General features: G+C 30.7%; 1 protein-coding gene across 2 annotated transcripts in view; it reads right to left on the minus strand.

The window, feature by feature from the left end:
- The window catches only part of CASD1 (CAS1 domain sialic acid O acetyltransferase 1), a 50911-nt gene that overhangs the window by 1072 nt on the left and 36251 nt on the right, over window positions 1-13588 (minus strand). The window contains exons 13-18 of one of the 2 annotated variants that reach the window (XM_077123654.1): window positions 12787-12866; window positions 10454-10555; window positions 8895-9035; window positions 8373-8450; window positions 7066-7158; window positions 4077-5609 (exon numbers count right to left, since the gene is read on the minus strand). In XM_077123654.1, coding sequence (XP_076979769.1) covers window positions 5343-5609; window positions 7066-7158; window positions 8373-8450; window positions 8895-9035; window positions 10454-10555; window positions 12787-12866 — 761 coding nt within the window. In that variant the 3' untranslated portion in view covers window positions 4077-5342. Of the gene's footprint in view, window positions 1-4076; window positions 5610-7065; window positions 7159-8372; window positions 8451-8894; window positions 9036-10453; window positions 10556-12786; window positions 12867-13588 lie in introns of those variants that run through there. The other variant, XM_077123657.1, reaches the window with a different exon arrangement.

Raw genomic sequence — 13588 nt, forward strand, 5'->3', positions numbered from 1 at the left:
GATTTTCCATTACTAACATTAATAAACTAAAATCTGGATTGATTAGTATCATTACTGGTATAGGCTCCCTCAGCAACTGCACATTGAATTTGCGCCCCTTCTGTGACATCTTTTTTCAGCGTGACTTGAAGTTTTGATTATTTGCCTTCTGACAACAGTGAGGACATGTAGTAAGTGGGAGCAGGCTTCTCTTCTGGATAATAGATAATAGCCAAGAGTTTATCAGCAAGTGGATGTTCCCTCTTAATTAAATGGAAGACTGGAGCTGTGTACATACAGCAGAGCTTAAGATTATTTGGGTTCCCATCTGCACCAAATTCTCAGCTTGCCCACTGCTTTAGCCTCAGTTGACAATATCTGTGTCCCATAAGAAATATAGATATTAAAGACTGATGAAACCAGAGAGAAGTGGGTAGTCTATTCGTTCACTACTGTCTCTTCCCCAGTGAAACATGAACTCTCCTTTATGGTTGTTCTTATATTCCTTATTACTGGAAATTAACCCTAAATTTTGAGAGCAAACACCCAAAATTAAGAGGCTCCAGGGAACAGTGCATTAATATTCGCAACTGGAAGGTGGGCGGGATATCACCATACCCTCTGCTACCAAAACACTATAACCAGTTCCACATACCACACATTGTCCTGCTGAAGTTCTATCCTAGCAACCCTATTTTAGCTACCTTTCTTTTTTTAGTAAGGAGTTTTTAACGGGAAAAAATAAAAGACATGACAGGGCTAGTTCAAATAATGAAAGTTTATTGGGAGGGTAGATAAAGCAATAAGACAGATGGAATCCTGTGAAAGTCTAGAAGGAGAAATTATAGTATGTGCTTACTTCGTAAGGGCTAGAACTGGGAGGATGTTTTTTTCAGAGCCTAGGGATCTCAGCAAAGGGAGTACATCTTGAAACTAGTACTCATCCATTTCATGACTTATACTCAACTACTCTCCATAGGTCTACTTCTTTTCACCTGACAACTAGCTATTCTTTTTTACCTTTTGCATGTGCAGGCACCTGGAATCAAACCTAGGTCTCCGGCATGGCAGGTGAGAATTCTGCCACTTAACCACCATCACAACACCCACAACTATTTATATTGTTCTTTCCCAATCTAATTCTTGAGAGAGGAAATTTGTTGACTACTATGCCTGCTTGAGTAGAGCTTTGCAGATAAGACTTTTTTTTTCTTTTTCTGGTTCTCACCCCTAGTTCAAAAAGCTACGGCCACAAAGTGTATCTTGGGGTAGCTAACATGACTTCTTAGCATCTTTAGCAGGCATGGTGTGAGGGGCACTTACACTACCATGAAGACAGGCTTTGACTAACCTAATCACTCTATCTACTTTGTACAAAAGCACCTTAAGAGACACCATCTTTATTCTTACATTACTGAAGAAACAGAAAATATGACAAAATAATGGAACTGGGTAATTAATGATAAAGTTTAAAAGAATTTAAAATATTTAGTTTCACAGAGAAGGTGCAGCTTAAATTCTACTTAAAAAAAATAAGTTAGTTTAGGTAGATGAAAATAGTAAGAAGAAACAAAGGGAAAGAATAGCATGGTATTTGGGAAACAGTAAGACTAGCCTGGTTGGAATTCATATTAAAAAGAGATAGGTGACAACACAGAGAGATTTGATCATCAGCTAAGAATTTATGACTTTATTATTTTGGCAATGGAGAGTCATTGAAAGTTTGTGATGAAAAGAGTTAAATAATGCATCCATGATGGCTCTAAATAAAAAGCAGTTTTGTTAGTAGTTCTATGAGGACAAATTTTTAAAAAATAATTTTTGTTATTAGAAAATTCTCTTAAATAGTTCCTAAATAAGGATGACTAGGTATCAATTAAGTAAAAGCTAATACAAATAGCTGAATTTAAAAACACATTGATGAATATAATTACTTTTAAGCAGGAAGATTTTGCCCTACACATGATAGAAACTTCTAAATAACTGATTTCGTTTAAAAATATTGGTCTATTCCTTTGGTATGGTCAGGAATTCAATTTTTTAAAGTGTGTTACATAAATAAGAATTGAGATTTAAGTAAGTTATTTTTAATTTATTAAGTATTTTGTAGCTCATAATACTCTCAAATCTACCTTTTGAAAATAGTCTTATATTAGTTCTTTATGGATCTAATTTTTAAGGAAATTTAAATTTCTAATTCAAATCATACAAGGCACTAGAAGGGGTTCATTAAAAGAAAAATAAATATGAATTTAAAGGTGTCTTTCAAATATGAATATCTTAAGGAGATTGCACTAATCAAAACTACACTAAATATAAGCAAACAATATTTAGAATTAATATTGTTCTTATTAATATACTGTCTTACTTTTTCTCTCAATAGGGAAGTTATTAGGTTGAATTATATGAAACTACAGGTCAAAATGTTTTTGTAGTTCTAAAGTGATGACACATTAGTGATTTAATATTATTCAACACAAAATTTTCAACTTGATTCTCCAAAGATTTGCTAGATTGTTAAAAGTCCAAATCTAAAGGGAAAGGAGCATTCTCCTAGAAATTGTACTCTTTGAGACACTGGGTTTTACTGAATAACTATGTGAAAGTGCAGATGTAGGATTCTTATTATAGGTATTTATATGTATGTGTCTGCATAGCATATGGTTAATAATTTAGCAATAAAATTACATATAAAATAAGAATGTGCTTATTATCATTAAAGTTAATTTTATTAAGCTTAAGAGGTTCCTGTACTAACATTTGAAATAATAAGGTTTTTATGGAGAAAAAAATTTATCCATCTTTATAATGGATCTTATCTTACAATAGAATGGTGAGGTATAAATGTTATACACCAGTATCTAAAACAAATGATAGGATCTAGCTCAAAGGTACAGAAAATGTTCCTACGAGAAGGCTCTGAATTTTTAATGCTTCTTTTTTGCTATCCATAAAAATGGGAAGATTTGACAAAAGAACAGGAAAAGACAGAACTGAATCGAACAAGTACCTTTTGGGGTGAGATGGTACATTTCTGAACATGATTTATATTACAGAAAATCTGAGTTTAGAGAATCTTTGTGGTTTTAACTCAATTTTAGCATGGCTAATTATTCTCTTAAATATCTTATTTAGAAGATGGTATGACTGACTACTGCAACGTAAGCATCTGAATCAATGCAGAAAAATGATAGTAAGACATTTACCATACAGAGGTGCTATCACTGTGGATGTTTCCACCACAATAAATTCTCATCCATACAGACTCATTAAGAAAATAAAAAATAATATCAAATATGTTGTATTGTTTAAAATTATATTAATAATTTAATTATTATATATAAATACATATAAAATAAAACAGTGCTGCATATTAAAGAAGAGCTTATGATGAAGAAATAGGGCTTTCCAGTTAAGTTTTGGGATTGAGTTAAAATACAAAAGAAAACTTATGCTCATTTAGGTATCACTAGTGGAAGGTATAGTGCTTCAGAAAAACAGATCACCAGTCATATTTCTTTTTCAATGGTTTCATCTGGAAGAATATTTTTCAGGTGATAAAACCTACAAGCTAAATTAAAATACACACTACTCACTGGCAAGCCACATCAGCAAGAACAATGTGATACAGTACTTGGAAGTTTTTGATTTATCACTATACTATCCTCTACTTATAAGGCTGCAGTCTAGGAGGCAGAGCAATGAATCATTACAATTGTCTATCTGGGAAATGTCAAAAGATTAAACAAGGACAGAAAAAGAGAAAAAGAAAGAACACACATTTCTGTCAGAAAAAGATTCCTCAATTAATGGGAAGATATCACTATTACAGAAACTCAACGCTAGAGAAGTAATAATTAAATTCTTAATAGAGAAGTAATAATTAAATTCTTAAAATCTTCAAGTGAAGCTGCTAATAAACCACAGTGTTTAACCTTGGCGGATGGAAGGCAGATTATCTTCAAAAGCTCTGATAACTATAGCATTTCTTATTCAACCATCACTCATAACCTGCCACTATATATGACTTTCTAAAAAAGCAGTTTTTGATTTGGGAAATGAATTAGAAATTTGAGCCAATCATTAACAGATCCAGCTTTAAAATAAGAGAACATACATAGTTTAATTGAAATTTCTGCCAATACAAAAATAAGCATCCACAGAACATTTATTTACTGTTTAAATTACTCCATATTTTCACATGTGAACAAAAATATATTTTACCCCACACATAGTAAAAGCAAATAAGTGCAATCTTTTAAACATTACAAAACAATCAAATTTGTACAACAGATAAATAAATTTATACCCTAATAGTTAGGTTGTAACAAAACAAAACCAAAACAGAAGCAAACACATTGTCCAAAGTCACCAGTTTACTTAAAATTCTGTGTATGGTCAGACTCAATCATAACAATTTGAATCTTCACTACACTGCACAAGTTTAGATTGAAAGATAGATATTGAAAAAAAGGAAACAGAAGGGGGTAATAGGAAATACCAAAAAGGTGACAAAGAGCCTTCCAAACATTGGAAATAATATACAAAAAATTAGTGGGTGGCAGGGGCAGGTGGGGACATATTAAATTGATCCTCAGGGTTAGCAGTACTAAACTGGTGTAGCTGAAGGAAAGGAAACAGGTGAATGTTTGGATTGGAAAGAAAATTTGGTCTTTTTATAAAAAGCAATGACAACGTCAACTATGACAAAACCCTGTCATGGAGCCTAGAATAGTTCTGTGAGACAAAATGTACAAAGATTCAGGCTTATACATCAACAAATCACAGTCAATAGGCAAAATTATGTCAGGAAGCATTTAACATCAGAACACGAATACATATAAATTAAAGGCATACTGTTTATCATTCTACATCATTGCACATGATAAGAAAACAATACTGCAGTCATTCTTGAGTAAGAAAGTTTCAATGAATAAGGAAGTTCCATGAGGAGCACAGGTGCAGAAAGTCTTATTACCACAAATTTAGTAAATATCAAAACACTCGATGGTATCACTAAACTAATTATATATATATTTTTTACTAGAGAGTTAATAATTTCCCTGCCTTCATATGTTAACTTAAAATCAATTATAAATGGAAATAGAGATCTGGTAGAAAAGACTTTGCACATGCAATCCTAAACAATGCATTCTGTTGCATCATTTCTTCTAGTATTTCACATCAAATATATACATTTCCAATATATACAACCACGTGTTGAACAGATATCACTGAGTTGTCCTCTTACCACACAGTTTATATTTATATACATATTTATATCCCTAGATTAGATACTTTTCTCCTCTAGGTAGATACATAATAATCCTGAAGAGTTTAAGTATTTTTATGATTTTAGGAAGCTAAAGTCTTGATTTTTCTTGAATGGATGATAAGAGAAGGAGTCCACAAAAAAATGCAACTATGCATGCCAGCCTTTTCACCAGAGATGAATTGTCTTTAGGAATAATAACCTGTGCAAGGTCATTAGTAATCTGAGAAATTTCATGTGCTACACAAACGAATATAAAAGTGCTGACAATGATGTTGAGCATAGGGTTTCCAGGTATGAGCACCAAGACACCCCTCGTGTCTGCTGCCAGCCATATGTGATATTGGCAAATAAACAGCTAGAAGGAAAAACAGTTAAAGTTAGAGAATGAATGAATAAGTCACACTTTTTTTTATTTAAACACTTTACAGCATTATGATGCTAGGAGGCTTTTCTAAAAACCATTTGATTCCATTTCACTACTTTGAAAACACTTTGCATGTTGTGTAAGACATACTAGAGTGATACCTGGACTCCAATATTCAGATCTTGATTAAAGAATTAATGTATGTGTGTGTGTTTATGTGTGTGAGTATAAACTATATACTTGTGTCTTTTTATATATGTACAGCAAATGTATACAACTGTGCATATACAGGATATATATATATATATATAATATTGCCACATAAAGAAAACATTGTATTATATAATATGTTATAAATATGAATTATAACAGGTTAGGCATATATATTGGGTTTGTGTGTGTGTGTGTGTATAGGTTGGGTATATATATTGGGTTTGTGTGTCTGTGCATATAGAGACACTCCTACTATGATTAGAAATGTGGTTCTATAATTGTATTGCTTCAAAATATCAGAGAAGGAAAATACTTTAAGCTACTTTAACAAATATGTGGAATATGAAATTTCTAAATTCTTAATAGAAATACTAAATAGTAACTTCATTTATTAAAGTTGACAAAACTTCTGTGGCCCAAATATAAAGGGGCTGGCAAATAAACATTCTTTCTTGTTGATTCAGGTCTCAATAAGTCATTTACGATAAAAAATTTTAAATTTTATACAATTCCTCTTATAAATGAGACTACAGAAAACAATAGAATATTTATTTAATAACTCAAGGAGAAATTTATTTCCATATTTAAAAATTTAATAACTCTTAAACACTCTGAAAATATAATGGTTACCATATGAATTCTATAGCTTTAAAACATTCTATTTCAAGTAACAAAGCTCAGAGTACTGAGAATGTACTTCAAAATCTTCTGTTTAAAGATTTGTAGATGATGTTGTATTAGATATCTCATGCCAAAATGTAATGAGTTAAAACATTTTTCCACAATTGCCAATCATAGTAAGGGTGAATTTTATTATAGTAAGCATCAATAAACTGAATTCCAGTAATATAATATCTAATTAGGGAGACGAACAACAAATCAAAACTCCCTCAACTTAATTTCATTTATATCTAGTTTAATTTTTTTCTCTTATGATCTCAGCAGCTTGGTTGTACTTGAAAGCTTAAGACAAAATACAGAATATTAAAAGTCATCTGTACCCAGTCATTTAAAGCTTTAAAAACATTTTGCAGTACTTTACTGCTGTTAAACATTAGTTTTTCCCCTATAATTCCATAAATAATACAGCTTTGGTTTTAAAAAACTGTTTGAATGTCAGATTTACATACATACATACATATATATATACACACACACACACACATACGTGTACATATATGCATTCACATAACACCTGACTGTGTGAGATAGAGTAAAATATTAATGTACGAACCTCTAATGAAATTTTTCCAAACCAAGCAAAAAATGAACTGTAAACTGAACGGGCATATCCAGGGATGTTTCTTATTAGAATGAAGGCTAAAATCTAAAGAAAAACCATAAACGTTAATATTAATGATCTCTACAACAAAAAGTATTTTTGCAGGATGCTTTCCTTCAAGAGGCAATCTTATTCTTTATATTCTTGAATGTGATACATACGCAATAATTTTTTTTAAACAAATAAACTATTATGACGTTATTTTTGCTCTAGAGTCCACCCTAAACCGGATTTCTTAACATGTGATCTACATACTGCATACTGATGCAGATTTTAGGTAGTAGGTGGCTGAACATTTTTATTTTATATACTATATAACAAACCCACCCTGAGGTCTTTTGTGTAGAAACAGTTATCTTATTTATGTGGTAATACTTCATAAATCCTTCTGGTACAATTTTGCTCTTTGCACAAATATCTACATGGTTGACAGTCACTCCTTCTTTATCCTCTTTTTCCCCTCCAGATCCTTTCTCCCCTCAAAAAATCTCAAGCTTCTCGCGTCCTAGCCTTCACCCCTTTTCCCCATTCTTCTGAATCAAGTGATTCTTGCTTTTTATAAACTTCCAATTCAAAGTGTCAAATCCAACATTCAATTTATCAAGCAAAGAATTCTTAATAGTAAGTCTTCCTATCCATGTATATGGGATGCCTTGCCAATTGTCTCCTTCAAATTCTTTTAGAAATGTTTTGTAGTTTTCAGTGTACAAGTACTTCACTTTGGAGTTAAATTTATTCCTAGATATGTTATTCTTTTAGATGCTAATTTGAGAGGAATAAAATATTTGTTAAATGAACAAAATGTGTTAAACGAATGAATGAAAATATATTGATCTGTCTCTCTATTAGGCTATAAATTCCTTAAGGGCAGGGGCTGTACCTATTTAATACCGAATCTCTTACATCTAATATGTTGCCTAACACATAATAGATATTTAATAACTATGTTGTCTAACACATAATAGATATTTAATAACTATGATTAAATAAATACATTAATTAAGAAATTTGAATAAGTGAATGATGAGAAAAGGAAATAATTTTTTTCTGAGGGCCTATTAAGTGATAACTACTGAGCTACATTGTATCCATACAGTTAAAACAAAGATTTTAATATTCCTACTACAATAAAGGAAGGTAGGGCTTTAGAAAGATTAAAAGACTTACACACATTTTCTGGAGTTTGATCTAAAATTTCTCTGCCTCCAAAGACAGTTTTTACCAAGAATTAAGAAATAAAAATTTCTCTATATAATTACCTGTACCACAGAAACAGATGGATGGAGTTCATTGCACTCTGCTTTGTTTTTACAACTGCTAGCCCAGATGGAATAGGTCTACAAAAATATATATATATATATATATGGATTAGTACATAGAAAAGTTAAGCATTAAATAGGCTTAATACTCAGAATTTTTTTACAGTCTTATTTATAACATTATAATTCATTATGATATTTAATAAACTTCAGAAAAAAATGCCCAAAGGTCCCACTGTTTCTTGTTTTGGTGTACTCAACTATACAAAATAAAAAAGAAAGAAGTATAGCTATAATGCTTTTCTGAGAATAGTGATAAAAAATTTATTACTGGTTGTTCTTTATATTTAGCTTATTTATTTATATATATCTTTAAAATTTATATTCAGTTAGAAAAATAAGGAGAAGAAAGAAAAAATTAAAGATTTTATATATTAACTGATTAAATTCCTAATTATTAAAACTAATTTTTTTCTATCACTTAAGAGTTTGGAAAATAGAAAATTACATTTTGAAACTTACCAAGAAAGAAACTACTGAAATAAACAATAGAAAATTTGAAATTCTGTTTGAAAAAAGAGGTTCACCCTTTCCTTCAGAAAGTACTTGGCGCTTCTGTAAAGCCAGATAAATGAAAGCAAACAACATTCCATGAAAAACTACCTAAAAATAAGGAGAAAAATTTGTTTTAAACAACTATTTTTTAATAAACAACAAAAATATTTGGTTAATGAGGGATAGCTACATAAAAGTAAAGAAGATGAACTTTTAAGTTCATGAAGGACTTAAACTTTAAGAGTAAAACTTCAAGCAATGAAATAAAGACAATGATTGTCAGAAACCGTTAGCAATAGACAAACAAACATCTCATGCAACAATATAAGATAAAGTGGGTTCATTTTGAGCAGTCTCAGCAGCAAGTGAAGAAATAAAGACAATTTAAAAATAATGATCAGACACTATCTTGAAGACACATGACACAATTTAAAATGTACTCAACAAAGATAAAACACATTTTATATTGGTTCTTTCAGTCAAATAAAATGAACAACAATAGTACCATCAAGATCATAGTTTTAAAAAGTGTATAAGCACAAAAGAGTGAAAAAGAACAACAGTAGACCAGAAAGCAACTAAGCTTTTCCTTTTTCAGACCTAGCATGTATTATATCAAAGTAGACTTCTCTAATGAGAAAACTGAGAATTTATAATTATTTGACGTCGAGACTTCAGCAAAGCTCTCTTCTTCTTTTTTTTTTCTTTTGCATGGGCAGGCTCCAGGAATCAAACCTGGGTCTCCAGCACGGCAGGCAAGAATTCTGCCACTGAGCCACCATTGTACCACTGCAAAGCTTTCTATTCATACATAGTTTTGAAATATAATGTAGTACATTAGAAAAGACATAGTTATTAGAAACCAGGAATGAAAGAGTAGATACTCAGAAAACACCTACTGAATGAAAAGAGGATGACTGAAAGACGGAAGAAAAAAAGGAAAGAATAAAGAAGACTAACATTTATTCAGTGACTACTACTTTCCAACTGCTATGCTAGATGTTCTGTCAGCTGAATCTTAACCAACAAGATTAAGTTCATGGAGTCAAACATGACAGTGTTCTCTTCTTTGTATACTTCTAAAACAAAATCTATACTGCACAGTTTAGTACCCAATTGCACTTAGTTGTCCTGGGTTTTAAACTAGATTGTAAGGCTCAGGAGCCTGGTGGTATATTTCTAATATACTCCTCACAACAGCAACATCTAAAGGCTCACATAGGGGTCAATATTTATATTGTTTTGAATGGATGAAGCATACATATATTAGTGATCACCTATTATTATGGCTCCAATGAAGTCTACTTTATAGACAATATTTTTACAATATTTTCCTGCTGATACACATACACATGGATACCATTTCCCTGCTGTAAAAACAAAAGTTTGGAGGCGTGGAACAGGATGGCTTTGATTTATTAAATAAACGTGTTTCCTTATTCTAAAACTAAATGAAAGTGATTAATTCATATCCTTTTTTAAAAGTACAGTTAGAAATGGCAAGAGATCACAAGGTAAATACATACGTAACGGTCTAACCTCCATCTGAACCACCATTCATATACATTTCCTTTCAGTTCAAAGCACTTGGACAATGGCCAAAGAGAAAAGATCTTCTCAAACGCACCCTGAGAAAAGGAATCCAGAAAATAAATTAAGATGGTATAAGTCAATACTTGCTTTGTAATTCTATAAATTGTGGTGTTCTAAAGTTACGATTATGTAATAGTCATTCACAATTAGTAAATTCTACTTATACAATTTGAAAATATTGCTTCATTTGAAAATATAATTATTTTATATATGGTTAATAAAAATGACGTAAAACTTTTTTGTTCACGTACTTTTACTTCACAAGAAAGGCTACGGAGATAGTGCATAAAACTTAAAAAAAAAACTCTGGCAACTGGAAAATTATTCCACTTAAAGATTTTTTGTTTATTTTTAATTTTTTTCTATTTAAGGAACTTAATCTGGTACATGGTACATAAAACAGCTAATATCTACTGATCAAAACACAAAAATAAAAGACTTCAACCTGCATGGTATCAATATTTTACAGAATGATATAAGGTTACAATATAGCTTTCTTGTGTGCTAAATGCCCTTAATAATTTATAATTAACTATATGAGTTAAAAGAATCCTCTGAATTAGTCAACTTAATCAACTATATCCAAATACCATTACTGGCCTTTGAAACAAAGTTGACAATTTTCCTCTGGTCAAGTTAGTAAATGGTACCTTCTTATTAATCTGACAGCCAAAAAAATCTGGGAATGAAGGGGCAGAAGTCTTGGGTGCATTCCAGCACATTAACGAAGTCTTTCAAAGAAGAGAACAAAAACCTCAATTTTGAGGCTGAACAATGATAAGAAACTTTGTCAAGGAAAAGCTCTATTTTTAGACCTAATGCCATAGTATAAAAAAATGTAACATCACAATTAAAAAAAAATTAAAACCAAAGCAAAAATTTGAAAATACTTTTAGTTACTACTGAAACTTAAGTTAGAAGAACTTTATTATTTTAATAAAATGCAATATTCTCCATCTAACCACAGAATTAAATATGTATACAGCATATTAAAAGTAGGTTTTATAAAAAATTATGTCCCAGAAAATTAAGGATAAATCTTAACAGGGTTGCAACATTGAGTACTTCTAAATCATACATACGTGTGTGTGTGTGTATTGCTATAATATACAAATATATGATATAACAGATTTATATCTCAGAAATATGTGGGCATATATATAATACATAATTGTAATTGAAAATTTTATTCTAATTAAAAATTTTTTTCTTACATGATCAATAAACAAGTATTTAATGGACACCCATTTTGTGAAAGATACTGGGCTGTATCCTTTTTTCCTTGTATATATTGTTTTCTACTGGTGAGCCTTCCTTTCTTTTGCTCAGATGCACTCATATTATGATGGGGATTTTAACGAATAATTGTCCAGTAGTTGTTGCTGTTACCCGGCTATTTCATGATATTTATATATTTAACTTTATTGTTTCCTTATTATTTTATTTAACTCCTATAAAAATCTTGGATGTCAGACAAAAATATAAATGCTCTAAATATTTCTAAGTTTAAAGGCCCCAAAACAAACAGTTTTTTAGGATCATACGCAAACAGAAAATGCCGATAGGGCATTTACACCTGAAACAACCAAGTGTAAAACAAAGAGTGTTACAGGCCAGGAAAAACTACAGAAAATGCTACAACTACAGGCATTCAAATTAAAATATTTTGTTATAAATACCATGCTGCCCAAATAATATGCCTGCCAGTGGATATGATCAGTAGGTAGAAGTTTGCACACTGTTAAAATAACTGAGAGAATCTCAACCATCAGAATAAGGGGATTGGAAAATGACCAAAAATCTTATTAAACATAATGCATATCTAGAAACCCCTTTGCTGCTAAGTTGGTTTTAGTAGCTGCCAAAATTTTACTCTATGCAGATATACAAAATTGAAGTAATACTCTGATGAAATGAATAATGTACAAATCAAGTTGCAAGTTCTGTCAAGAAAAATTTGATCTCCACTTAGGGTACTGCCTTTTAAGAGGCATTCAATAAATGTTTGATTGATCAAAGTCAAGTAAAATGGATCTTGAACAATTGCCAGAGGCAGAGCTTTAAATTGCTCTTACAACAAAAACAGAGGTAACAAAAGTAGATAGGTCTCAAATGAGCTACAGTGAGTAGTCAAGTACAGAGTGACATTTTTATTACAGTCATTAAAAAAAATGAAGCTAAAGAAAAATGCTACGACTCATCACATACTTTAATAGACTTGAACTTTAAAATAAAACAAAGTGTAAACTAAAAAGATGGTACAAACCTGAGAATATGCCAAAAAGCATATACATGACAGCAAGAAGGCTAGTTTCATCAGTAAGCCAAAATGCCAGAAACAATTTCCTAGGAGAGAAAATATTTAATTCATCAAAAAAATGTAAATTTACATTAGAAAATATTTTAACTACTCTCTATTTAATGTACTTATACACTACCCTTTAAATAATTTAAGGCTGTTTATAAGGATATACAAAATAAATCTAAGTAGCATAAATTATAAGAAGGGCAAAAACGAAAAAGGTGGGAATCCTTGTTAAGATACACTACACCTGCTATTCATTCTTCTGGATTCAATGAAACCTATTCATTATTAAAAGTTACAAAAAAATTTGGAAGAACATGTTGACAGTAATTCTAACAAACATGTTAAGAGTATAACTTAGGTGATATTGCTTAAATATCGGAACTTAAACTCCCTAAGGGGCTAGATTTAACTAGAAGAAATGAGAGATGCATATTTTAAAATATGGGTACAAAGTTTATAGATATTGATTACTCATTCTATTAAAAATGCTGGGTTTGTGTAAAGAAACTGTCAAGACTGTCCAAAGACACCAATAGATTTTGTTAGTGATTTGAATTTAATTTTATCCTGAAAAATTATTTGATATAATAGAATGAAAGCCAATGAAAAAATATTTTTGACTCATATTATTTGGATGAAAAAGGTTAGCTAAATGCATTTTTTTAAATAAAAATTCTTTATTTTTCAAAAAAAAGGGAAGATTGTATTTTTATAATACGATCTTGAGGGAACAAAGCATTAAGATAAATTATATTGGCCT

This window comes from Tamandua tetradactyla, chromosome 1, assembly GCF_023851605.1.
Source record: "Tamandua tetradactyla isolate mTamTet1 chromosome 1, mTamTet1.pri, whole genome shotgun sequence".
NCBI classification, from domain to species: domain Eukaryota; kingdom Metazoa; phylum Chordata; class Mammalia; order Pilosa; family Myrmecophagidae; genus Tamandua; species Tamandua tetradactyla.